The 27,528-nt window shown below is 39.0% G+C and overlaps 1 protein-coding gene across 2 annotated transcripts in view; it reads left to right on the forward strand.

Annotated features, from left to right (window-relative positions):
• LSm-4 (Like Sm protein 4) overlaps nt 1-27,528 on the forward strand; it is a 209,851-nt gene that overhangs the window by 177,690 nt on the left and 4,633 nt on the right. For both annotated transcript variants that reach the window (XM_067143022.1, XM_067143021.2), the window contains exon 3: nt 15,881-16,024. In XM_067143022.1, the coding sequence (XP_066999123.1) occupies nt 15,881-16,024 (144 nt within the window). The remainder of the gene's footprint in view (nt 1-15,880; nt 16,025-27,528) is intronic.

The raw sequence follows: 27,528 nt of genomic DNA on the forward strand, positions 1-27,528 counted from the left end.
TTATTGTTGGATGATATTTTGTAACATTGTAAAACTTTCGTGACTTGGACTTCTGGAACAGCGGGGTGTCTGCCCCTGTCATTCTAGAAGCATGTTCTATTTGTGTACTAGTTTTGTAAGATGGAAGGTTCTCCATAAATATTTCTGTTGGAGAAAATAACAGGGGTTTTGATTGGTGAATCTGGGTGGCGAGAAGTAAGCTTCTGTGGTCTGATTGATTACCTGGTGGTTGGACCGGGGCCAGCTTCGTCCTCCTCGAAAGAGCAAGGCAAACTTTCGACGTATTTCACTTCTCGCCGTTCTAGTGAGCAGACGCATTTCGGCAATCCTCCCACCCAGGATGGCCTGCCTTGGGGTAAACACTGTTGGTTTCATTTCCACCTTAATTTAAATTCAATGTTTTTCTTTTCACATAGTTTATCCCTACTCGCCCTGACTCGGCACTCAACTATTAAGTTGCCTTAGCTTTCAGCTGGGCCTACCTGTTTGATTTTTTGTTGGTTTCATTTCCACCTTAATTTAAATTCAATGTTTTTCTTTTCACATAGTTTATCCCTACTCGCCCTGACTCGGCACTCAACTATTAAGTTGCCTTAGCTTTCAGCTGGGCCTACCTGTTTGATTTTGGAGGCAATTCCCATTTTCTTTTGGCTTTGTGAACAGTTTAATTAGTAAATTAATTTCATTTTCCTTGGGGTTTGCCTCCAGTAACTTTGTGTCACTTGATGTACTGCTACGTTCGTTTTTCCTCTGCTGCACACCAGAAGAGTTTTGGGTGTGGGAGTAAGTTAAACTAGTCTCTGCATCAAATTTTATCAGTTCTGGTTTCCCTCTTGTTCCATTATGTAGCGCGATTATCTGAAAGCGCCATTAACTTTCAATTAATATTGTAAATTCTTTTACCATGTTGTTCGTACTACCTTTAATCTTTATTCTGGAAGTTGCATTATGTTAATGTATCTCTTTCCTTTAGCCTCCCAACTTAAAGGAATAGCCTTTGGTAAATTACATCAAAATTTGTTTGACTACGACAAATTATATCTAAATTTTTTGTTTGACTACGATGACCTTTGGATTGTTAAAATTTATTTTGTAAACTATATTTTGAAAAAAAAAATCTACAGGTCAAGGGATCACCATTGGTTTTTTTAACATCTGCAACTCACATCTTCCCATGGACCTGGTAGGGTTTCCATGCCTGCTCCACATCCTTCCGTATAGTTGTCAAGTTGGTCAACCTGATGTTATTTGTTTATTTATCGATGCAATTTCATCTGGTGTGTTGGTTTGTCTTAAAGGTTTCCAAATTCCTTGTAATTTAAGTTTTATTATTATGCCATTACCATGTGTCATGTAACTGTGTTCCAGTTACATATTGGTAGCGGAACGTCATTGCAGATGAAAGAAAAGTTAACAGTGATAGTCGTAACTAACCTAAAAAAGACTAAAGTAGTAAATCTCCTTGAATTTGACTTTCTGCCTGTCAGGATGGCTCGTGCTGTTCCTAAAACTTTTCATTTGAGAAAGGTAGAGTTAGTCTATGAACTTCGAATTCGTAAATTGAATTCCAGAAGAAATGTCAGAGATGACATAAGCCTGTTGAAACAGTCTCTTAATTTACCGGTAACTATCCCTGCATTAAATACAGATAAATTGCGTGAGTCTTTGGCAGTGGTTAGAGATAAATTGTCAGAATTTAATGCAATTCTTGTATCTTTCTGTTCTTCTGAGCCCTCACATGGTAAATTAGTATGGGTAAAAGCACAATAATTACATTATCTGGATCTAATTCGGGATTTGTTGTCTCTCAGTTTGCCAGCAGATGAGTGGCTGGAGTGTGAATCTTTATTAGTATCTAGGATATTTGACGAAATCATAGGCTTGTTTGAAGGGAAAGAGTTGCCTAATTCAAGTTTTGAGGCTCAAGTGTCTACCTCTTCTGAATCACATGAAAGTGTTAACTCTGCTTCCATATCTGTAGCTTCTCAAGCGTGTACTGTGGCCACTAGTACTAGTGTTATTCAGGAATCTACTGTGGGTAATGTTCCCCGCGATCTTCTTCTGCTTCCTTTTCAAGTGTTTTGGCACCTGTAAGTAATTCATGTATTGTATCTTCTATGCATGTTGGTTTGTCTTCTAGTTTTCCGATGGCACCTGGTAATTTTACAGTGTCTCAGTGTCAGCCTACTGTTGCTACTCAACCTGTTTCTCATGCGATGGTGCAAAATCATCCCCCTGTCCAAGTGCCACCTGTGACAAGGGCTCCTTTAGGTTGTATAACCCCTACACAAGTGGTCAATGCTCCAATGGTTTCTCAAATTGTGAGAATGCTTCACAGATGAGAATATCTGCGCCTGTCACATTGTAGTCTAATGGTAGTCCTAACCTCACTTTCAGTACTCCACCCTTTTCGTAGGGGCGATCGAATCAGGGTTACTATGCTGCTGTAACTCCTTCTCCGGACCACTCTAGTCCTTCCCAGATACCTCCTATACCTGCTTTCTCCCAGATTTTCTCCAATTTACCTCGCCCATTGACTACTGTGTATAAAGGAGTCTCTAAATTTACTACTAACTCTATTGACGAGGTTATTTCTTTCCTTCGATTTTTAATCGAGTTTAAGGATCAGGCTATTGTGTACAATCTCAGTAACAATCACGTGTTTCAAGTCTTATATCCACATGTATCTGGAGCTCTTTCTGAGCATATCATTAGAACCAGTTCTGAAAAATGGATGGTGGATCAGTTTCATGCACACGTACTTGAATTCTTCATTCCTTCTTATCCATTGTCTTCATTGGTGCAAAAACACTATTTCAGAGTGCAGCATTTAAGTTAATCATTGTCAGAATATATTCAGGATATTAAGTTATACGCTAGAATTTTTATGCTTAACTATTCTGAGTCTCAAATGCTTGCCGGCATTGTTGAAGGTCTTGCCCCTAACTATTGGTCATATCTTGCTCTTTCACCGCGACAAGCTACTTTGGCTCAATTGGAAGCTACAGTATCACTGTTTCTGCTGAAGGTATTAGATATGCCGACCAGCTACGCATTGCGTTAGTTCCCCCTCCTATGAGCATGTCTTCACCTCAGATTACTAAAACTGCCCCTTCACTTTCTTCAAATCCACGTTATTCTCGTACATGTTTTAATTGTGGTTCCACTGAACATTTCCAGAGGAATTGCCCTAAGATTGGGCCCTTAGGCAATTCAAAACCGGATGTGGATAGAGTCTCTTCCACCAAAAATTCTTGTTAATACTGTGGGTCAAATAGGCATTTCTCGAGACAGTGCCCACATAATTCTTCCAGGTCTGGGCATCCTGGCAATAGTAATTCTAGGTGACTAACCGCTAATTCTTGTGGTAAACCTCATAGTGAAGCTTCATGTTTGGTTTGTTACAACTGTATGTTAAAGCAGGTATCGTCAATCGAGAGCGAAATGCCTTCAAGGCCAGTTTGCTCCCCGCTCTCGAGGAACGAGAGCAGCTTAGCGAGCAAGTAGGAGAAGAATTAGGGGAAGTGCATGACATAGTATGTACTGCAGGCCAATGGTGCAAAGGTATAGCACTTCTTTCTGGACAGGTTAGATTGCGACACGATATGCGTGAACTTATGTGAGGTGACAGTAGTGTTTCCATCTTTATCCTCTCACCACACGACATTCAAATCTAGTTGTTTAATGTTGCATTTACTATGGGAGAGAGTTCAGGAAACTGTTAGACCAGAACTGCAGCTAGAACTGATTGACTTACAGCGCGATACTCAGATGAAAGATAGGTTTGCAAACACAAACTGTTTGACTGAATTTTATGTTCGTTTTACACGGGAGAGATTTCCTGGATTGTACACATTTAATGCTTATATTGCAAGTACATTTGGATCAACTTATTTATGTGAACAGATGTTTTCATTAATGAAGATTTGTAAATCTAGACACAGAAGTAGGCTCACCGATGAAAACTTGAAATGTGCTTTGCAACTTGCCAGTACGCAAACTATAGTACCAAACATGATACAATACTATCTAAATGAGCCCAAAGGTCCCATGAAGGAGGAGTACACCAGTGATATGTTTCAGTTCGCGTGTTTAATTTGTTGTCATAGTCATTAATGCCGTAAAAATATTGAAATATATGTTGATGAAAATGTAAGGATATGTACAAATCACAAAAATTGTATTTTTTGTTGGTAAATGAATGTGTCCCAAAGCTTCAGGTAATCGTAAAAATTTATTTATACAGGACCTATTGCACACTGCTGTATATTTACTTTGTCAGTGAATAATTTTCTGGTCCTGTTATACTCTGTAATCTGCATCTTGTTCGTCTCACACGATCCATGCTCCAAATTATTATTATTATTATTATTATTATAGCTGTTGTTCATATGATAACATTTACGAGTGGCAAGCGCAGTACTGCCATGGTATGCAACCTGCCTGTCCGCTACTCTCTTGTCACATGACAAATAGCTGTCTAGAGTGGAGCAAGTAACACCGGCTTCCTAGAGCAACTATGCGATGATGTCTGTGTTAAAGGATGATTCACCTAATTCTGAGGCTGATAATAGGTCCCAGTCTGAACCTAGTGTCAATTTCTTACATGTTGCAGCATTTTTGCTATCCCTCCTTGTAAATGACCTTGCATATGCTTAGAGGTAAATAATGAACCTGTCTGTGCATTGGTAGATTCAGGAAGTAGCATCACATTGATGAGTGAGAACTGGTATAACTCAATGAAAAATGTTTGAATTAAAGTCTGTGTCTTTAACCTGCCATACTACTAATTCTAACTCTTTGAATATTGTAGGATCTCTAGATGTCAAAATAAGAATCCGTGATTTCACATGGAAAATGCCAGTATTAGTGGCGAAAGATTTATCTTGTCCTTTCATTTGCGTGCAAATTTTATTGCCAAAACGGGCATGTTTTTGGACCTGCAGTTTAATAATTCCCATTTTAAATTTTCCATAATTTTTAAGCTGTGTAATCACTCCCCTATTCTGCCTTGTCATGTCAGTGCTGTTCCTGAAGATACGAGTGAACCCAAAGCTTTTGATTTTGATCATTTGCCTAATAATCAGGCCAACCAGCTTAAGAATCTATATGATAAATTTCCAGATGTATTTACTGACAAGTTGAGTGTAACTAATGTTTTGGAGTACAAAATTGAAGTCGCTGATAACGTATCTGTTCGCTCTCCACTGTATCGGCTGTTGCCTCCCAAAATGAAAGCCCTTAAGGCTATTATTGATCAGATGCTTGCTGATGGAGTGATACGTTGTCCTAAGTCGTCGGCTTATTCTTCTCCCATGAATCTTGTCTCTAAACCACAGGGTGGTTATCGTCCCGTCGTTGACTGTTGGATGTTGAACCGAAAAGTTGTCCTTCAATCTGTTCCCCTTTCTGATTTGCACTCTTGTTTTTCTTGGTTTGCTAATGCCAAAATGTTTACCACTTTTGATTTAAATCAGGCATATTACCAGATACCTCTTGCTGAGGAATCCAAGCATCTCACTGCTTTTGCCACTGATTGGAACCTCTATGAATTTGAATGTGTACCATTCGTATTAAGTACAGGCGCTGCTGTCCTTACTTGGTTACTAGATAATGTTTTGTCAGACATTAAATTCAAGTTTGTATACAATTACCTTGACGATTTGGTAATTTTCAGTGAAACATTTGAAGAACACCTTGTCCATCTCAAAGAAGTCCTTGAAAGACTGTGTGAAGCAGGTCTAACTCTTAAGGCTAGTAAGGTTACTTTCGCACAACCCCAGATGTCCTTCTTAGGGCATATTTTGTCGGGGAACAGTGTCTCTATTGATCAGTCTCGTACTGCCGCCATCCAAAATTTTCCTATACTTCAAGATGTCAAAGCTGTAGCTAGATTTATTGGTATGGTTAATTTCTTCCATAAATACTTCCCCAATTTTGCTGAACGGGCAGCTCCATTAAATGCCTTGAGAAGAAAGGATGCTAAATTTGTGTGGGGTGTTGACCAACATGAAGCCTTTTGTGACTTGAAATCCACTTTATGTAACGCTCCTGTACTGGCTATGCCAGACTTTTCGAAATGTTTCATCCTTCAAACTAATGCCTCTTCTACAGGTATATCTGGTGTTGTTCTTCAGGAATTTGAAGAGGGGCGTCGTCCCATTTCTGATGCTTCTCATGCTCTGAATCCTGCTGAACGAAACTATTCCATTTATGAATGGGAAGCCTTAGCTGTTGTCTTTTCTTTAGAACGGTTCAGAATGTACCTTGAACATCTCCCTTTTGATCTTGAAACTGATAATCAGGCATTGATTTGAGACATTGAGTTGGGTATTGGCCAAGCCAAGAAGGACCAGTCATCTTGCACGTTGGGCAGTACGCATCTCAGCCTTCCAATTTGAAGCTCGTCACATTTGTGGCACTGAAAACGTTGTGGCTGATAGCCTCAGTAGGATGTTCTATCCAGGCAGTTCTGATCCTCAATCAGAGCTTGCAGATCCCTCTCCTGAATAAGTTTTGGCCTTTGAGAATATAGTTCTCACTAACTCTCCTTTCCTTTTCAAGGATATCGCTAAACATCAGGAAGACGATGCTGAATTAAAGGCTATTATTGACAGGATTAAAACTGGTGAACATGTTAAACCGTATGTTCTTAGGAATGGTGTTCTGTGTTCTGCTCACAGTCGCAGAGACCTCAAAATTGTCACCCCAGCTAACCTAGTTCCGGCTCTCTTCAAGTATTTTCATGAATCCCCAGTGGGAGGTCATCTTGGTGTTTTGAAAACTAGAGAGAAAATCTGTAAACATTTCATTTGGAAATCCATGGGCAGTGAAATCCGAACACTTGTCAAATCTTGCAAAACTTGCAACATTAGTAAACCCACTCCTAATATCGTCTAGGTCTGTTGTCATCTGAGCAAACTTCTCACCCTATGGAGAGATTATTCATTGATTACATTGGTCCTTTCCCAAGGTCACAGACCAGCCATTGTTTCATACTTGTGTGTGTTGATACCTTTTTACGTTTTATGTGTCTGTTCCCAATTCAAATGGCTAATGCTAACACTACCGTTTCTTGCTTGAAACAGATCTTTGCTTCATTTGGACCCTGTCAGTTTGTGGTGAGTGATAATGCAAGGGCTTTTACCTCTCTGCAGTTCTGTAATTTCTGTTTTGATCTATCCATTTCTCATGTAACCACTACCCCATATTATCTGAGGCCAAATTATGCTGAAAGAGTGAATCGAAATCTTTGATCTGCTCTCATTGCTTATCACTCTGCTGACCACTCTTAAGTGGGATTCATCACTAAATTGGTTGTCATTTGCTTTCAATACTGCTGTCCATGAGAGTCATAAGCAAACTCCTGCTTCATTAATGCTAGCTTTTACTCCTGATTCTCCACTTTCAAATCTTTGGTCCATTAACGATTTTCTGCCTGATGATGCCAGTGCAGATACTATCCGTGCTAATTGGCACCGTGCGCATAAAAGCTTGAATGTTTATTACGCTAAGGTTCAGCATAATTACAATCACGGGGCTGTTGACCTCGATGTTAGGCCCCTTTAAACAACAAGCATCATCATCAATTACAATCACGGGCGAAGACCACACAATCTGTCTGTGGGTGACCAGGTGTTTTTTAAAACGCATCACGTCAGTAGGGCTGCGGACCATATTATCAGTAAGTTGGCCTCCAGATTTTGAGGTCCCTTCACCATCTTAAAATTCCTCACCCCGGTATCATTATTAGTAGGTGATCCTGAAAAGAAAAGGATTAGCAGAGTCGATCTGTCACAGGTAAAAGTACCATAAGTTATATATGGATGGGTAAATTCTGCGACCGTATAGATTTAATTGTAAGATACTTTAATGTTAAATGCTGGCCAGCACATACACATACTTACTCATAAGTTATTTGAGTAATTTAGTAATAGGAAGTGTAATTATTGTATGTAAATACTTTAGGTATCCTCCTTTAGTGTAATGGGTTTAGTATGATACATAAGTTAGATAGGTTTTAGTTTTAGGGTCACTAATTGGAATTTATTCCCCTAACATTTCTGGATCCGGGTAAACTCCTGTAGTTTTATTTTTCTTTCACCCATCTTTTATCTTTTCTGAAATGCATGAATAGTGCTTGTCCCGGGGCCTGGGTGCCCCAAGTCCCTGGTGTGGGAGGGGGTCTCCACACGAAATTCGAGGAGCCACCGCCTGGATGACTCTTAAGTTAGTCAGTAAATTAAACAAAGAAAATTATGAAGATCTTTCCTTGAACTGTTTTGTCTCTTCAAGATCTTCTAGTCCAATAGGGTGGCTTTGCCTCAAGTACTCCTCTGTCTGCTGTGTGTTGCGATAACAGATTCTACTTGATGGCAACCTTACGTGCCAAGTTGAGAGGCACCACTGTATGACTTGGGCGCTATCATCTGACACCGCAATCCAGTGGCCAAATGTCCAGATGGCGGCATTCTTGCTAGACTGTGCCTCTCATCTTTGCCTGTCACCCGTTGGTTCAGGATACGGATGGGCTGAGCTGCAACTTGCCAAGTGGGCATAGTTGACTGAACATGTATGGAGGCTGTTGGCACCCATATAATCAGCGATAACCAGTGGTCAAGTTGGGCGACTTCAATCCTGTGACTAGAGTGAAAACTGACGCAAGATCAACTTATTCCAAACTTTGCCATGAAGGAGGTAGAGAATGCTTCATTACAAGAAAATGAATAGGCTCTGGATTACTGACAGATTGTGGAAGCAATGAGTAATACATACTATTCAGTGGACAGAGTTAAAAGGTTGAAGTGATTTTGGAAGGTTGTAAAATTATTTTCAAACGGTTGTATTTGCTGATGAAGATCCCAATTGACTATGATTATCACTTTTTAAATATTTATATTGTGTTTATATGTAACCCTTGGAATACCTCAAGTTACTGAAGGGACCTTTGATGTAGTGTATTTTATTTTATTGGAAGTTCAACTTAAAAGTAACAATGCCTGTCAGTAAATTGACTGTCGAAATTTCTGAAAACTATCAGTGCAATGTATACTTGAAATCATTCTCTGAATGCCATTATCTTAAGTTTTACAGGAAATCAGTGCTATGGTGTATCAGTTTCTTTTGTGTGATCAAAACCCCCAGTCAATCTCAACTGTATTAATATGGTAATTGTCGAGCGTAGCTCAACTTTCAGGGGGAGGAAGATGTGACAGGTTTTGTAGAAAAAAATTGTGTTGTATGTGGACTGGTGGACTTATAGAAGTCAGTCATTTGGAAATGTAACTATTATTACTCAAATTCTAAAGGGACGTTGTCATTATTGTTGGATGATATTTTGTAACATTGAAAATTGTAAAGGGTTGTTTTCGTTATTGTTGGGTGATATTTTGTAACATTGTGAAACTTCCGTGAATCGGACTTTTGGAACAGGGGATGTCTGTCAATTCTACAAGCATGTTCTAGTTGTGTACTATTTTCGTAAGATGGAAGGTTCTCGATAAATATTTCCGTTGGAGAAAATAACAGGGGTTGTGAGTGGTGAATCTGGGTGGCAAGAGGTAAGCTTCTGTGGTCTGATTGGTTACGTGGTGATTGGACCACGGCCAGCTTCACCCTCTTTAAAAGAGCGAGCAAACTGTCTACATATTTCGCTTCTTGCCGTTCTAGCAAGCAGACGCATTTCGGCGATCCTCCCACCCAGGATGGCCTGCCTTGGGGTGAGATTTGTTGGTTTCATTTCCACCGTAATTTAAATTCAATGTTTGTTTTTCTTTTCACATATCAGTTTACCCCTACTCACCCTGACTCAATGCTCAGTTATTAAGATGCCTTAGCTTTTTAGCTGGGCCTGTCTGTTTGATTTTGGAGGCAATTCCCATTTTCTTTTGGCTTTGTGAACAGTGTAATTAGTAAATTAATTTCATTTCCCTCGGGGTTTGCCTCCCGTAACTTTGTGTCACTTGATGTACTGGTACATTAGTTTTTCTCCTGTTGCACACTAGAAGAGTTTTGGGTGTGGGAGTAAGTTAAACTAGTCTCTGCATCAAGTTTTAACAGTTCTGGTTTCCCTCTTGTTCCATTATGTAGCACAATTATATGAAAGCACTGTTAACTTTCACTTAATATTGTAAATTTTTTACCATGTTGTTCATACTACCTTTAATCTTTATTTTGGAAGTTGCACTATGTTAATGTATCTCTTTCCTTTAGCCTCTTTGACTTAAAGGAATAGCCCTTGGTAAATTACATCATAATTTGTTTGACTACGATAAATTACATCTAAATTTTTTGTTTGACTACGGTGGCCTTTAGATTTTTAAAATTTATTTTGTAATGTTAATTTTGAAGAAAAAAATATACAGGTCAAGGGATTACCATTGTTTTTTTTTATTTATTATCCACAACTTGCATCTCCCCATGGCCCTGGTAGGGTTCCAACGCCTGCTCCAGTCCTTCTTTATAGTTGTCAAGTTGGTCATCCTGATGTTATTTGTTTATTTATCGATGCAATTTCATCTGGTGTGTTGGTTTGTCTTAAAGGTTTCCAAATTCTGTGTAATGTAAGCTTTATTATTATTATTATTATTATTATTATTATTATTATTATTATTATTATTATTATTATTATTATTATTATTATTATTATTATTATTATTATTATTATTATTATTGTTGTTGTTGTTGTTGTTGTCGTTGTTGTTGTTGTTGTTGTTGTTGTTGTTGTTGTTGTTGTTGTTGTTGTTGTTATTATTATTATTATTATTATTATTATTATTATTATTATTATTATTATTATTATTATTATTATTATTATTATTATTATTATGTCTTTACCATGTGTTGTGTAACTGCATTCTGGTTACAGACATATACAGCAAATAATCATAATAATTAATTTGTACTCAACAGCAACACTGCATGCACCACGATTTGTATTCATCAAAGAGAAACGGCTAACCGGCACCTGTTGGCCGACTATCACATGATATTTCTTTGTCATGGTGCAGCTAGTGTTCACCCACTTTCTTACATGCTCGTCACCTTAATGCTGCTCACCTCCAGTGGAGGTGTGCCTGGAAAGAGCTGCACCACCTGGAGATGAGGACACGAGTTTGCATATGCACTTTAATGTTTGTAAGCTGAATAGTGGATCTGCTGATGCGTACTACAGTGAAACTCCTCTAATTTGGACACCTATGGTTCATTATAATTGTGTCCAATGTAGCGGGGCGTCAAATCTAATGGACGGGTGTACAGTATTTCAAAAGTACACTAACAATGCAGGAAAGGAAAAACTCTGAGCTAGTGTGTACTGTATATACATAATAAAAACAGTGGTTCTTTGCATTTATATACACTACAGTACACTGAACTTCATGCCTACTAAAACTGTAAAAAATCATTAAAGTATTGTCCTATGTTTTATTTTTCATATTATACCATACACTACTCACCCTTTAATGTTTAGTGAAAAATCAGTTACAAGAATTAGATTTAATTTTTTGTTCCTGATTCAATTTTCCAACGTAATCAAAGAAGAGTTTCAATCTTTTCTGGTTGGTTATACACAAACACATAACGTTCCAACTCATTAACACACTGCACAGCATATTAATGAGTAAGTGGCTCCTTGGAGACAGATCTTCTTAGTCTTCTTCTTCTTCTTCTTCTTCTTCTTCTTCTTCTTCTTCTTCTTCTTCTTCTTCTTCTTCTTCTTCGTCTTCTTCGTCGTCTTCTTCTTCTTCTTCTTCTTCTTCTTCTTCTTCTTCTTCTTCTTCTTCTTCTTCTTCTTCTGAACTTTTTGTAACATTCCATCCGTTGTTCCAGAAAGATCATAGTGGATTTCCAACACATTATCAAAATCACTAAGAACACCAACATGTGACAGTTCACTGCGAAGGAGATGCTATCCGTGTGAGATGGTTCTTCCCCTTCAGTTGAGTGAATTTTTTTTTGAGTTGCTTTACATCGCACCGACACAGATCTTATGGCGATGATTGGAAAGGTAGGGGCTAGGAGTTGAAAGGAAGTGGCCGTGGCCTTAATTAAGGTGCAGCCCCAGCATTTACCTGATGTGAAAGTGGGAAACTATGGAAAATCATCTTCAGTGCTGCCGACAGTTGGGTTCGAACCCACTGTTTCCCGAATACTGTATACTGTCCGCACTTAAGCAACTACAGCTATTGGGTTTGGTGGAAAATACAGGAAGACTGTTTTTCTTAACATAGTCTATTGTTTTCAAATGCTCTTGGAAGGGCAGCAGTTCCAATGACATTGTTAAAATTGCACTCATGTTCATAAAAATTAGAACACCTTGAAAGACTAGAGATAGGAAGTGCATACTCACAGGACATGTTGATTAGTATATTCTGCAGAAACAGTTAGCATTTCAGTCACCTAGGTTCAGCATGTGTCCTGTTGTCTAGTAGGCACTAGATCGTTCATGAGCACTGATAACTTGTTCCACGCGTGATGGCATTGATGCGTATAAGGCGCGAATGGCGTCCTGTGGTATAGCCATCCGTGCTGCATTCACCTGGTTCCACAGTTCATCTTTGGTGATTGGCATTGGGTCACAGTGCCACACCCGTCTAACCATATCCCACACATTTTCTATTGGGGATAAGTCCGGTGATTGGGCAGGCCAGGGTAACTGTCTGACATCCTGTGACAACAAGAAGGCATGTGTTCATGCAGCAACATTTGGTCGCGCTTTGTCCTGCTGAAGTACTGGGTCTGGAGTGTTGTGCATAAAGGGTATGGCTATGGGTCACAGGATGTCATTCACATTGGTCAAATTGGTCACATTGCCCTGGACATGCACCAACTGTGATTTGTGGTTGTACCCAATAGTACCCCACACCATAAGGCCTTGAGTTGGCGCTGTATGTCTTGTGCGAATGCAGTCAGTGTGATGCCTCTCCCCCTGTATGTGGTGAACCAAAATGCAGCCATCATTTTCAAACAAACAGAACCTGGATTCGTCTGAAAATACTATCTGCTGCCATTCCTATCCCCAGTGATGTTGTTCCATAATCCATTGCAGTCTAGGATGTTTATGCACATTAGTCAAAGGTAGGTTGAGAAGTGGACGACGCACTGGTAACCCAGACCGTAATAAACGGTGACGGACTGTCACTCCTGATAGTGTACGATGTGTTACACTGTTGCACTGTTGCGCCTGAGCCGAGCAAGATGCAGATCTGTTCTGCAATGCCATTCAGATGAGGTGTCTATCTTCTCGCGAAATGGTCTGAGTGGTGCGACCTGTCACTACCGCATGTCGCAACGCACCCCCTTTCATGTCTCAGTGTCGAGCGAACGGACTGGAGCGAGTCTTTAATTCGCGACCTCCGAGCTAAGGATATTGAGTATTGTTCTAGAGTTTATACAATCGTGTAACAGTGGCAAGAAGTTATAGTGTTTCATATGTTTGAGTGATAATTTTATTAAGTGAAAGAGAATGATAAGTATTTAAAGCATAAGATTCATACAAGTTTTACCTGAAGGAAGCTGGTGCAACGCAAGTTAGCGCATGTGTAATGTTGTGAAATAGTCGACAACACGATGTCAGTGTAAAACAGAAAACGCAAATAAAGTTCCGAAAGTGTTTCTAGAAGGAAGTAGTGCGTAGAATTTCTCACACAGTAAGAAGCCAGTTGTTCGAGTTAATTCCATGACACTCCCCATCAGTTAGTGGGAGGAACATGTGAACCAATCAGACTTAAAAACGACAGACTTCTGGAGGAGAAGCTTCGAGAAACTTTGAACGGAGGTTATAGGGAAGAGTACTTGGACAGATCGGAGAGAATCTGTCTAACTACCATGAAAGCAGCGTGTGTGTGGCTGTGCGCCACAAAGGGAGAATTTAGCCAGCTTCCGTGCAAGCCGTGCATGTGTGGCTGTGAGCCATAACAGTACAGAATTTATAGATTACGTGTGTGGCAGTAAGCCGCGTAACAAGGAGTATGTGGCCGCGAGCCACTGAGAGAAACAGTTCAAATATTGTAAAGGAATACGCAAGGCGTGAGGGAATCATTGTGTGCAACATAGGTAGCAGGTTGCTATAGAAAGACTTAGAACCGCAACGACTAAGTTACTTGTCGTAGCTGTGAGCTTAAAGACTGGAAACGATCATCGAACTGTTTGCTAGGAAGGTCGAGTGTCATGGTTTGCCTTTCCTATCAGTAAACTTAACCTTTTAGTCAGTACTGTAGGGAGATGGGCTATTCTGATCGACGACGGAGTTTGAGGGTGTTGTGTTTGAGCCCTGGAGATACACATTCACTTCAACTAAACATCGCACCGCTCGAGATGCCAGCGCAGAGAAGAAGTCAAGGAAGGAGACGGACGCAGATGGAAGAAGTCTTCAATCACAAGATTAGTAAATACCAAGTTTTGCAGGGTTTGATCTTATTGTGTTGCAGAGTGTAAATGAACTGGTTAGTCAAGGACTTTGAGAGAGACTTTCTAACCAAGAACTAAAATTGTACTTGCACAAAGATTTCAAGTTTCATAATTTTTTTTTTATTAAGTTAATTTAGAGTCACTTTAACCCTAAGGTCTTATCGTGACTTCTAACTGTAGAATTTACATTAAATTACATTAGAGTGAAGAATGAAAGGAATATAAAAGATTTTGGTATTTTAAACTGAACAGTTAAATTTTTTAATACAGACCAGTGTCTTTGAAAAACTTGATAATTTGTTTGCACAGTGAAGGAGATGAGAGTACCCCCTTAATATCCTTAGGTATACCGTGGTACTGGCGCCATTTGTCATACAATGAACAGTCTGTAATGATGTGCTTCATAGTCAACACACTATTGCATGCTGTACAGATGGGAGGCAGTTTCTTCTCAAGGAGGTAGCTGTGACTTATCTTGGAGTGGCCGGGTTTCATAATTGTATATTTGGTAAATGTACAGTGTCTGCCTATTTGAGACAATACAGGTGAAGGGAATTGTGTGTGTTGTAAAGTTGGTCTTGGTTTGTTTAATAATGCTCCCGAAAAGAAAACCCGAACCCAATCCTCAGCCTGCCGAATACTTAGGATCACGACAGACCTCATCGTGTAACACAGCCTTCTGTGAATCATTCTATAAACACCCTTTGCACTGCCAACACACTTTGTCCTACATGAGCAGCAATTTCCAGGATATATGCATCACATTCTCTCATGCCAACAATGCACCCTCTTTCAAACTCTCTCTTTTGACGTTATGGTTCTCGCATACGTCGGCATCCTGCACGTCTGTGAGGCATCCTGCACATCTGCTCAAGTCACACTGATTCATCTCCTTCGGTTTACAGCGACAACGAGAGCCGCAGGCACATTTTACCAGTCGGTGGTGGTGCGCTGAGATGTCGATGTGGACCTTGAACATGAGGGCCGACATGGTTCAAATGCTAATCATTTCTTCAGAACGTACTAATGCATATGCCCTGTGAATATGAACTTCCTATCTTTAGTCTTACAAGGTGTTCTGGTTTTTATGAACATGAGTGTACTTATACTAAATGATTACACAGCAGCAAAGCAAAATACAGTTCTGAACCTGTCCAAACTGCTATTTAAGGCCTGTCGAATGTCCAGAGTTGAGGGGTGTCCATTGTGCAGAGGGGTTTTTACATGTAAAAGTATAGGTAATTAAGCAGTGCATTCAACATATGTCCATTCAAAAGGGGTGTCCAGGCTATAGGGGTGTACAATAGCTGGCCACACCTTCTCTCTCCTCTCTCAGTCAGCTTGCTGTCAGGAATATGGAAGTTACATATGAACTGTAGACCTACTGTACACTGTGATGTCACAAACATCATTTCCCCTTCTACCTATCGCTATTGAGATTTTAGGATATATATAAACTTTTTGTTTTTAGGTTCCCAGAGGATAGCATATCAGACTTTGTGAATGTGCTGTATGGCCCAAAGAGAGAGATTTTGGACAATAATCTCAGCAAAAGTGATTTTTATTTGAAACTGGAGAACCTCAAGTGGCAAGTGGATATAACTATCTCATCAAGGTATGAAAGACTACTACTACTACTACTACTACTACTACTACTACTACTACTACTACTACTACTACTACTACTACTACTACCTTGTTCGGGCAGTTTGATTTGATACAATTTAGGCTGTCTGCATGCCAGTTTTCATGTTCCATTTTACTCTTAACTGATGGCAGAGAAATCAGAACTCCATTGTTGAATTTTAATTGATTTTATCAGGTTAACACCAATCCGGAGTGGTCAGTTCTAACTAAAGTGTTTTAACAAAGTAATGTGAATTCCATAGAAATTCTTTAAAATCCCTTTTCACAGAGTAGAAATATTTTAATGACAGATTATTATGGTTGTTGTTTACAAAACATTGTTGTAGAGAAAACAAACCAGAAATTAATTTATTCCTGCCGGGCTGAGTGGCTCAGATGGTTAAGGCGCTGGCCTTCTAACCCCAACTAGGCAGGTTCGATCCTGGCTCAGTCCGGTGGTGTTTGAAGGTGCTCAAATACGACAGCCCCGTGTCGGTAGATTTACTGGCACGTAAAAAGAACTCCTGCGGGACTAAATTCCGGCACCTCGGCGTCTCCAAAGACCTTAATAATAATAATCGTATGGCCTCAGCTACCGTTTGCAGACATTTCGATTTGACGCCATCTGGCTGTCTGCTCGTCAATTTCGACGTTCCGGTTTACTCTGTCTGCCATCTAGCTTACCTAGAGTAAACCGGATCTCTCTTGGGCGTCTATGGCTGAGATTTAATTAATTTTGTCGGGTAAATACCAAATGTATCACCAGAGATCTTTTACATGCCGACATCGTACGACATGGAGTGTCGAATGGACTTTTTTCCGCCCTTCAAAAATCCGACTACCTCTGCCGGGTTTGAACCCGCTATCTTGGGATCCGGAGGCCGACACTCTACCACAGACCCACAGAGGCAGCTTCCAAAGACCTTAAAAAGTAGTTAGTGAGACGTAAAGCAAATATTATTATTATTATTATTATTATTATTATTATTATTATTATTATTATTATTATTATTATTATTATTATTATTATTATTATTATTATTAATTTATTCCTTACTTTCGTGACTACCTGTGTAAACATAACCACATGTTCTAAGAAGATGCCTGGTGTGTAGGAGAGGAGAAGGAGAACATAAGCTCGTAAATATTTCAATCATTGTTTTAATAACTATGCTTCTATTTTGATGATGATGATGATAATGATGATGATGATGATGATGATGAAGCCTAAATTAGTTTTGTATGTTATTTGCCTTTGTATCTTTTTGCTGTTATGCCCACTACTCCATGTTTATCCTGTATGTGTGTTTGTATTTTTCTTTCTAGCTGCTTTACAGTACATTGATATGTATAAGTTCATTCCGCAATAATTCTCCCCTGTGGGTGGGGGCGGTAGAATAACACCCACGGTATCCCCTGCCTCTCGTAAGAAGCGACTAAAAGGGGCCTCAGGGGCTCTGAACTTTGGAGCGTAGGTTGGCGACCACGGGGCCCTCAGCTGAGTCCTGGCATTTCTTCCACTTACTTGTGCCAGACTCCTCACTTTCATCTATCCTATCCGACCTCCCTTGGTCAATTCTTGTTCTTTTCCGACCCCGACGGTATTACGTATGGAGGCCTAGGGAGTCTTTCATTTTCATGCCCTTCGTGGCCCTTGTCTTCCTTTGGCTGATACCTTCATTTTTCGAAGTGTCGAACCCCTTCCAATGTTTCTCACTGATTAGTGTTATATAGAGGATGGTTGCCTAGTTGTACTTCCTCTTAAAACAATAATCACCACCACCACCACCTCCGCAATAATTGTACATAATTCCATACTCATGAATCTCTTTTTGAGTATCATATAGAGATTACTTTTGATTTTTTTTAAATAGATGTGCAGCAGAATGTTGATAGCATTTGAACAAAATTGGACCAGAAGCAGTTCAGAGTTTCAACTACCGTACTTGCATGAGTTACAAGAGGGGTTTAGTTGGGGGGGTTACGTTTCTTGGCTTGAAGTGACACGCATACTTGAGGAAGCTTCCAACACTTATGAGTGGTTTGTTGGCTGGAGCAGTCGCACAAATTCATATTTTAATTCCAACACTGTCAATTGTGACAGTCCAGTATCACTGGATGTTTACATTAGTCTATAAAATTTTATACCACACTCAAAGACTATGTATGTGGCAAATGTATTTGGTTACATATTTAATTAATTAATTAATTAATTAATTAAAAGGTGGATTGACCTTATTAGAAGTATTGGATATATTAGAAGCAGACAGTGAGTTAGGACATCGAACTGAGAATATACCATATTTTCTCACATAATTAATGCCCTTGCATAATTTACACATCCCAATATTTATGGGTCCAAAGTGGAGAAAAAGAAATGTTTGCATATCTGACGCACCCACTTCTTCGAACATCCATCACACAGCTCCGGATGTGTTTCGAAATAAAGATGTCAACTACTCGTGTAGCAGCCTACCTTTTACAAAACCGGGCATTCCAAATACAAGGCAGTGTGCTGTTATCAGCCAGTAGGAAATACCACTGCACTAATTCAGTGAGAGAATCACCGCAGAAGTGACTAGTGACGCTCAATTCCAATCTGGTACAAACATATTTTATGAGTGTTTCGGGTATAGGACATGTGTTTTCTGGGATCTCAAAACTGTTTGTTAGTCCACAGTGAGCAAGTATTTGAGTAATAATGCATCATATAAACTCCCGGTGATCAGTTGTGCTGAAATATACAGGAATAGAACAGTTTGCCGCAAGTATTCAGTGTCTGAACTCCGAATGCAACATGTGCTACTGCGGTTACGTGGTAACTGAGAAGTGCACCACAAGTGACCAACAAGTCATGCAAAGCATTTCGCACACCAAAAAGTGGCAAGTTGTTGAAAGTAGGGGAGGATCTGCTTAAATGTACGATTTCGTTATGTAACGTTGGATATGCTGTTTCTCACAAAATGCTGTATTTTAAAGGACGAGAAATAGCTGCTGCACATGGAATCAGTGTCTCTGATTTGAAAACTAGTCGAGGCTTCATTTAATTTCATTAAGAGAAATGGACTTTCTCTTCGATGAAGAACAACATTATGCCGCAAAATGCCAAATGATTTCAACCAAGTAATTGATTTTTATTTTCCGTATGCCACAAAGTCGAATATTCGATAAGAAAGGCATATCGAGTGTTGTACCAACTAGAGGGAATAATATTCTGGATGTGGTGCTGGTAAAACCAGATGAGCTCTATACAGAAACCGAAGTAATAGATGGTATTAGTGATCACAAAGCTGTTTTTGTGGTAGTTAAAAATAAATGTGAAAGATAGGAAGATATTAAAATTATGACTATTAGAGTGTACCATATGGCATGAGGGAGGTTTTAAAAAGTAACTATGATTGGTGGAAAATGGTAAATAAAAATGTAAACAGACTCTGGGATGGGTTTAAAGCAATTGTTGAGGAATGTGAAAATAGGTTTGTACCTATAAAGGTGGTAAGGAATGGTAAAGATCCACTATATTATAACAGAGAAGTAAAGAGACTAAGAAGGAGGTGCAGGTTGGAAAGAAATAGAAATGACTGTGGAAGTAAGGAGAAATTGAAGGAACTTACTAGGAAATTGAATCTAGCAAAGAAGTCAGCTAAGGATAACATGATGGCAAGCATAATTGGCGGTCATACAAATTTTAGTGAAAAGTGAAAGTATATGTATAGGTACTTTAAAGCAAAACAGGTTCCAAGAAGGATATTCCAAGAATCATTAATGAACAAGGAGAGTGTGTGTGCAAGGATCTTCAAAACCAGAAGTATTCTGTCAACAGTACGTAAAGATTGTTGGTTACAAGGATAATGTCCAGATAGAGGAGGTAACTAATACTAAAGAAGTATTAAAATTTACCTATGACTGTGACCTGTGTTGGACAGTCCTTAAGAAAAAGACATTAAGTAGGACAAAAGTTGTCATAATTTTGATATTGTAAAATCTGGTTATTTTGTTTTTACTTGAAAATTTGACTGAGTATGATAATTAAAATTAGCATTTTGTATTTGGACTGGAAAAGAAGGTTAATTATGATAGGACAAAATTATTACTACTATTATTAGGATTTAAAATTTAGGCCTATGAAGAATATGAACTCTAAAGAAGAATTACTGAACTAAATTGTATTATAATTTTATATTCTGTACGTCAAGAATTGTGCCTTTTAATTTGGGAATGTAATATGGTGAAATCGTGTGCAGTACCAAACTTTTGTGGCAGCTTGTACTGGCATGTGGACATTTCTAATAACAAAATTTCTATATGTTTCACAATCAAACTCTCTCAAAATTCCTCTGCGGAAATCAGGTGTATTTGAATTGGTCCGAATTATGACCTTCCTAATTGGTGAATATGGAGATCTAGGGAAATTCTGTGTTTTCATTGGTCTACTTGTGACTGCACGATTTCCATTCTTGGGCTCCTCATGTGAGCGAGGCAACTGTCTGCGTCTTTTCCATCGGACCGCCCTAGCGAGCGCACGAGCTCGGGGTCTACCCCGTCTGGCGGTCCCCGGTCTCTCATGGTAAGCGGTATGTTATTGCTTTTCACTTCATTTAAATTGATTCTTGTGTTTCGGCCTCTTCCAATCTTATGTAACTTTTGGTGGTAATGTAATTCCTTTTCGCGTAACGGTGTTTTCCTCTAGACTTCCACATTCACCAATTTTCTTCTTCTTGTTATGGGCTTTACGTCGCACCGACACAGATAGGTCTTATGGCGACGATGGGATAGGAAAGGCCTAGGAGTTGGAAGGAAGCGGCCGTGGCCTTAATTAAGGTACAGCCCCAGCATTTGCCTGGTGTGAAAATGGGAAACCACGGAAAACCATCTTCAGGGCTGCCGATAGTGGGATTCGAACCTACTATCTCCCGGGTGCAAGCTCACAGCCGCGCGCCTCTACGCGCACGGCCAACTCGCCCGGTCATTCACCAATTTTACGTTTTTTCAATGTTGTGCCTCATTGAATGGTCATAGCAGCATTTGTGTTTTCGGAGGCAACTCTTATTTGTTCCAAATTTGTAACCTACGTAAATTAACTTTCCTTGAGTTCACCTCCAGTAATTCTGAGACAATTTCTTTGTTAAAGTTTGTATTACCCACTAACAGAAGAGCTGTAGTATTGAATTGTCCGTTAGTATGTATTTATATTCTGTGTTAAGTTTCATTTTTTTTTTTTTTTTTAAACATTTATATTGTTGGATGGCCTTATTTTCGGTGTAATGTTGTACTTCAGGTTTTTAATACATTTGAGCTTAAAGGTGGTCCCAGCGTGCTTCCCTTTCCCCACAACGAGATACGATCTCATGGCCTAGTAGGGTTTCTTCCACGTTTTTCTACATCCTTCCGTAGTTGTCGCTGTTATACCTTTAAGTTAAAGTCGGCGCAACGCGAGCTTGGCGTACATTTGTTAATTTCATATTTTTCTAATTTCCTTTTTATTATTATTATTATTATTATTATTATTATTATTATTATTATTATTATTATTATTATTATCATCATCAGTGTAGCACTTCAAGTGTCTAAATAATAACAACAAAGTAAGGAAAGTCTAACAATGACAACTACGGAAGGATGTGGAAAACATGAAAGGAACCCTACTAGGCCATAAGATCGTATCTCGTTGTGGGGAAAGAGAAGCACGCTCGGATCACCTTTAAGCTCAAATGTATTAAAAACCTAAAGTACAACATTACATCAAAAATAAGGCCAGCTAAAATGAAAAAAAAAAAAAAAAAAAAGAATTAAAAAATGAAACTTAGTTCAGAATATAAATACATAGTAACGGACAATTGAATACTGCAGCTCTTCAGATAGTGGGTAATACAAACTTTAACAGAAAAATTTTCTCAGAATTACTGGAGGCGAAGTCAAGGAAAGTTAAAATTTATGTAGGTTAAAAATTTAGAACAAATAAGAGTTGGCTCCGAAAATACAAATGCTGCTATGACTGTCGATCGAGGCACAGTAATTTAAAAACTTAAAATTGGTGAATGTATAAGTCTAGAGGAAAACTCCGTTACACAAAAAAGAATTACATTACCACCGAAAGTTACATAAGATTAGAAAAGGCCGAAACACAAGAATCAATTTAAATGAAGTGAAAAGCAATAACATACCGCTTACCATGAGACACCAGGGACCGCCAGACAGGGTAGACCCCAAGCGCATGCGCTCGCTAGGACGGTCCGATGGAAAAGACAAACAGTTGCCTCGCTCACACGAGGAGCCCAACGGAAATTGTGTGATCAGAAGTAGACCAATCAAAACACGGAATTTCCTTAGATCTCCATTTAGAAAGGTTGTTATTCCGACCAATCCAAATACACCTGATTTCCGCAGAGGAAGTTTGAGAGAGTTCGATTGCGAAAGATATAGAAATTTTGTTATTAGAAACATTCACGTGCAATTACAAGCTGTCACAAAAGTTTAGTACTGCACATGATTTCCCCATATTACAGTACATTCCCAAAGTAAAAGACACAATTCTTGATGAACAGAATATAAAATGATAATACAACTTAGTTCAGTAATTCTTCTTTAGGGTTCATGTTCTTCATAGGCCTATATTTTAAATCTTGTCCAGTCATAATTAAACTTCTTTTCCAGTCCAAATCCTAAATGCTAATTTCAGATATCATACTCAGTCAAATTTTCAAGTAAAAACAAAATAACCAGATTTTACAATATCAAAATGATGATGGCTTTTGTCCTTCTTAATGTCTTTTTCTTAAGGACTGTTCAACACAGGTCACAATGACAACAATGACATTTTTACATTAAAGTTCAAAAGTTGAAAACTAGAAAAGCAGCTGGAATTGATAAGGTTTTGGGGGATATAGTAAAGACAGTGGGTTGGGATATAGTACCATACCTGAGGTACTTATTTGATTATTGTTTGCATGATGGAGCTATATCAAATGAATGGAGAGATGCTATATTAGCCCCTGTGTATAAAGGAAAGGGTGACAGACATAAAGCTGAAAATTACAGGCCAGTCAGTTTGACGTGCATTGCATGTAAGCTTTGGGAAAGCATTCTTTCTGATTATTTTAGACATGTTTGTAAAATTAATAACTGGCTTGATAGAAGGCAGTTTAGGTTTAGGAGAGGTTATTCCACTGAGCTGAACTTGTAGGGTTCCAGCAAGATCCTGGATTCAGGAGGTCAATTGGACTGTATCGCAATTGACCTATCTAAGGCATTTGATAGTGTAGGTCATGGGAGACTACTGGAAAAAAATGAGTGCAATTGGACTTGACAAAAGAATGACTGAATGGGTGACTATGTTTCTAGAAAATAGAACTCAGAGAATTAGCGTAGGCGAAGCTTTATCTGTCGCTGTAATAATTAAGAGGGGAATTCCTCAAGGCAGTATTATTGGACCTTTATGTTTTCTTATATATATATCAATACTATGTGTAAAGAAGTGGAATCAAAGATAAGGCTTTTTGCAGATGATGTTATTCTGTACAGAGTAATAAATAGGTTACAAGATTGTGAGCAACTGCAAAATGACCTCGATAATGTTGTGAGATGCACAGTAGGCAATGGTATGATGATAAACGGGTTTGAAAGTCACGTTGTGAGTTTCACAAATAGGAAAAGTCGTCGCAGTTTTAATTACTGCGTTGATGGGGTGAAAGTTCCATTTGGGGATCATTGTGCAAGTATCTAGGTCTTAATATAAGGAAAGATCTTCATTGGGGTAATCACATAAATGTGATTATAAATAAAGGGTACAGATCTCTGCACATGGTTATGAGGGTGTTTAGGGGTTGTAGTAAGGATGTAAAGGAGAGGGCATATAAGTCTCTGGTAAGACCGCAGCTAGAGTATGGTTCCAGTGTATGGGGATTCTCACCAGTATTACTTGATTCAAGAACTGGAAAACATCCAGAGAAAAGCGGCTGAGAAGACTTCGGAGAAAGGAGATGAGCTGCTCGACTAAGTGGTATGTATTTGTTACAATGCGTGTTTTATTTTCCACCTAATTCAATACATTTTATGTATCCTTACATCCTTACTGAAAATGAAAACCTACAACCTGTTTTCCAGTCATTGACTGGATCGGGGATGTAATGAATGGATCACATATAGGCTATTAGTACGATGGGGTCGCCACTCCCAAAGTGATTTAATAATGACTGATAGACGCTATGAAATGAGAATGGAGAGTGTTGCTGGAATGAAAGATGACAGGGAAAACCGGAGTGCCCGGAGAAAAACCTGTCCCGCCTCTGCTTTGTCCAGCACAAATCTCACATGGAGTGACTGGGATTTGAACCACAGTATCCAGCGGTGAGAGGCCGATGCGCTGCTGTCTGAGCCACGGAGGCTTCCCTTACATCCGTACTACAACCCCTAAATACCCTCATAACCATGTGCAGAGATCTGTACCCTTTATTTACAATCATACACATTTTATGTATTGAATTAGGTGGAAAATAAAACAAGAATTTTAACAATTAGTTTTAAGTTTGATACGGGTAAGAAACATGAAAATAGTTTTATGCAATAAGTGGTATGTTCCGAGCTGTCAGTGGAGAGATGGCGTGGAATGACATCAGTAGACGAATAAGTTTGGGTGGTGTCTTTAAAAGTAGGGGAGATCACTATATGTTGATAAAGTTGGAATTCTCTTGAATTGGGGCAAATATTCGTTTATAGGAAGGGGAGTTAGGGATTGGAACAACTTACCAAGGGAGATGTTCAATAAATTTCCAATTTCTTTGCAATTATTTAAGAAAAGGCTAGGAAAACGACAGGTAGGAAATCTGTCATCTGGGCGACAGCCCTAAATGGAGATCAGTAGTGATTGATTGATACTACCTACCGGAAGCGAAAAAGAATGATGTACTGCAATGCTTGCTGTAACAGATGATGGCAGAAAGCTTCCACCTTATGTTGTTCTAAAACAAAAAGCAATGCCTAAAGTAAAATTTCCACGAGGTATCCATGTTCGTATCCAAGAAAAAGGGTGGATGGACATGTCACTCGTACAAAATTGGATACGAATGGTTTGAGGAAATGTAGCAGGGGTCCCTCCTTCGATGCCCAGCCCTTCTCGAATGGACAGTTTTATTTTTTTGTCAGTATGTCATTATTATGTACTTTCTTGAATTGTACTTTTATTAGCACATGTTTATTTTACTTCAGGTCGTATTGTCAGCTTGTAACGGGAAGAACATTTTCCAGTGTCGATTCTTCAAACTCACCTGTCCAACTTGCCTGATGAACCCCATTTGACTTTTCATAAAGAATCTCACGCTGGAATTTTACGCTAAATGAACATTAACTGCAATCAATTACATCTATATTAAATTTGATGTTTCTTTTAAATGTACTGTAAATAATTGTAAATATTTTTTTAAATATTTGAATTCCTCGAATAATTTACACATCTGAAGTTTTCACCAAAAAGTGTGTTAATTATGCAAGAAAATATGGTATTTATTGAACCACCAGAGGCTAATGTTGACACAGATCAAGGTTCAGCCAACGAAGATGAGGGAGGAATGGACGGACATGTTGATATTCCCTTCCCTCCTCCTGACTAACTTTTCAAATATGTCCTGTGTTGTTTTATTTGAATTGTTTTTTGGTGATGAAACACTAAACACCTTTTGACTAAGACTGCCAGAAACAGATTCTTACCTCATTGTAAATTAATGTAAACCTATTCTTTAAAGTAGTTCTTTTCCTATATTACTCGGTACAATATACAGTATTCAGATATTTATAATGTAATAAAACTGATACGGATTAATATGTAATCCGAAAGTATTTACGAGGTCCTGCAGCCTGTGCTGGTGCACACGCCCCGAACTGCCTCAGATAGCGACATTTACATGATCACTTTCCGGGCCATTTTCCAGGAAAATTACAAGACTCACGGAAATATGTTTCAGATAAAAAATATAAGTCAGGCAATTTTTTACATTTTCCCCGCAGACAAAATTTTATTGGCTGAAGAAATAAAAACATGGCCGCTTACTGAAATTTTCAAACATGATTCTATGGATTTAAACTTACTCGTTCAAGATTTTATTTTTCATAATTATTTAAAGTGGTTTATATGGAAAATAGTTATACCACTGGAATCAGCAGTCTTTTCTGAAGCTTGTAGTATAATTTGTCTCGAAACATTGTATGAAGTAACATCAGAAGCTTGAGAGAGAACAACTTGCCTCGTGCTCCGAAATGATGTGTTCAGTTAGACATTTCTTCGCCAGTTGCTACATAACATTGGCAACAGCGTAATTTCTCTGACCCGCCTAATTACGTGGCCGCGACAATAGGCAACCATCCTCTGTTAACAGAGGAAAAAATGTAAGGAGTCCGACACTTCAAAAATGAAGGTATTGGCCCAAGAAAGACAAGGACCATGAAAGACATGAAAATAAGATTCCCTAGGCCTCGATACCTAATATCATCAGGGTCGGAAAAAAACAAGAGTTGACCAAGGGTGGTCGTATAGGATAGATGAAAGTGAGGAGCTAGGCAGAATTGGAAGCGATGCCACGACTTGGTTAAAGGCCCCATGGTCGCCAACCCATGCTCCCTGGTTTAGAGCCCCTGGGGTCCCTTTTAGTCATCTCATAAGATACCATAGATATGTTCTACTGCTCCCATCCACGACATGGGAGATCAAGTACATAGACAGTGAAAAGGGGAGGTCCGATCACAGAACCTTGTCTCCAGGAAGGATCTCACCCATGCCAATAATTGCCTCCTATGCTGAGCTGCTGTAGTTTCAACAGAAGCCTTGATGCGACACCTGGTCAAAGGCTTTGTACGAATCTAGTGCGACACAGTAAATTTGTATTACATCGTCTTCTTCTTCAAGTGCCATATCTGGTTGCCCAGACGTCGGCAATTACTCTGGAGAAAGTTTTTCTGTCTTCTGCTAGTCAGAAGTGTCTCTCAGTTGTCTCAATACCGGTCCACTGCTTGATGTTGTGTAACCATGTTATCTCTGGTCTGCTAACTTGACGTTTGCCCTCTATTTTACCTTGGAGAATGAGTTTTATGAGGCCATATTTGTTTCCTCTTAATATGTGGCCTAGATAAGCTGTTTTGCGAACTTTTATAGTTGTTATTCGTTCTTGCTTTGTCCTAGCTCTCCTTAGGACTTCATAATTTGTTATCATATCTGTCCAGGGTATTCTAAGCATTCTTCTTTGCAACCACGGTTCAAAGGCGGCAAGTCATTTGATACTTGTGGCTTTTAAGGTCCATGTTTCTGCTCCATATAACAGTACTGACCAGATGTAGCACTTCATTAATCTCTGTCTGAGCTTCAGATTTAGATGATTATTACAGAACAAAGAGCTCATCCTGCAAAATGCAGCTCTAGCGTTCTCAATTCTGCATCTGATTTCCTTATCTGGATCCATACTGACTGTTGTTATGCTGCTGAGGTACTTGAACTGGTGGACTTGTTCT

The sequence above is a fragment of the Anabrus simplex genome, chromosome 3 (genome assembly GCF_040414725.1).
Source record: "Anabrus simplex isolate iqAnaSimp1 chromosome 3, ASM4041472v1, whole genome shotgun sequence".
Taxonomy (NCBI): Eukaryota; Metazoa; Arthropoda; class Insecta; order Orthoptera; family Tettigoniidae; genus Anabrus; species Anabrus simplex.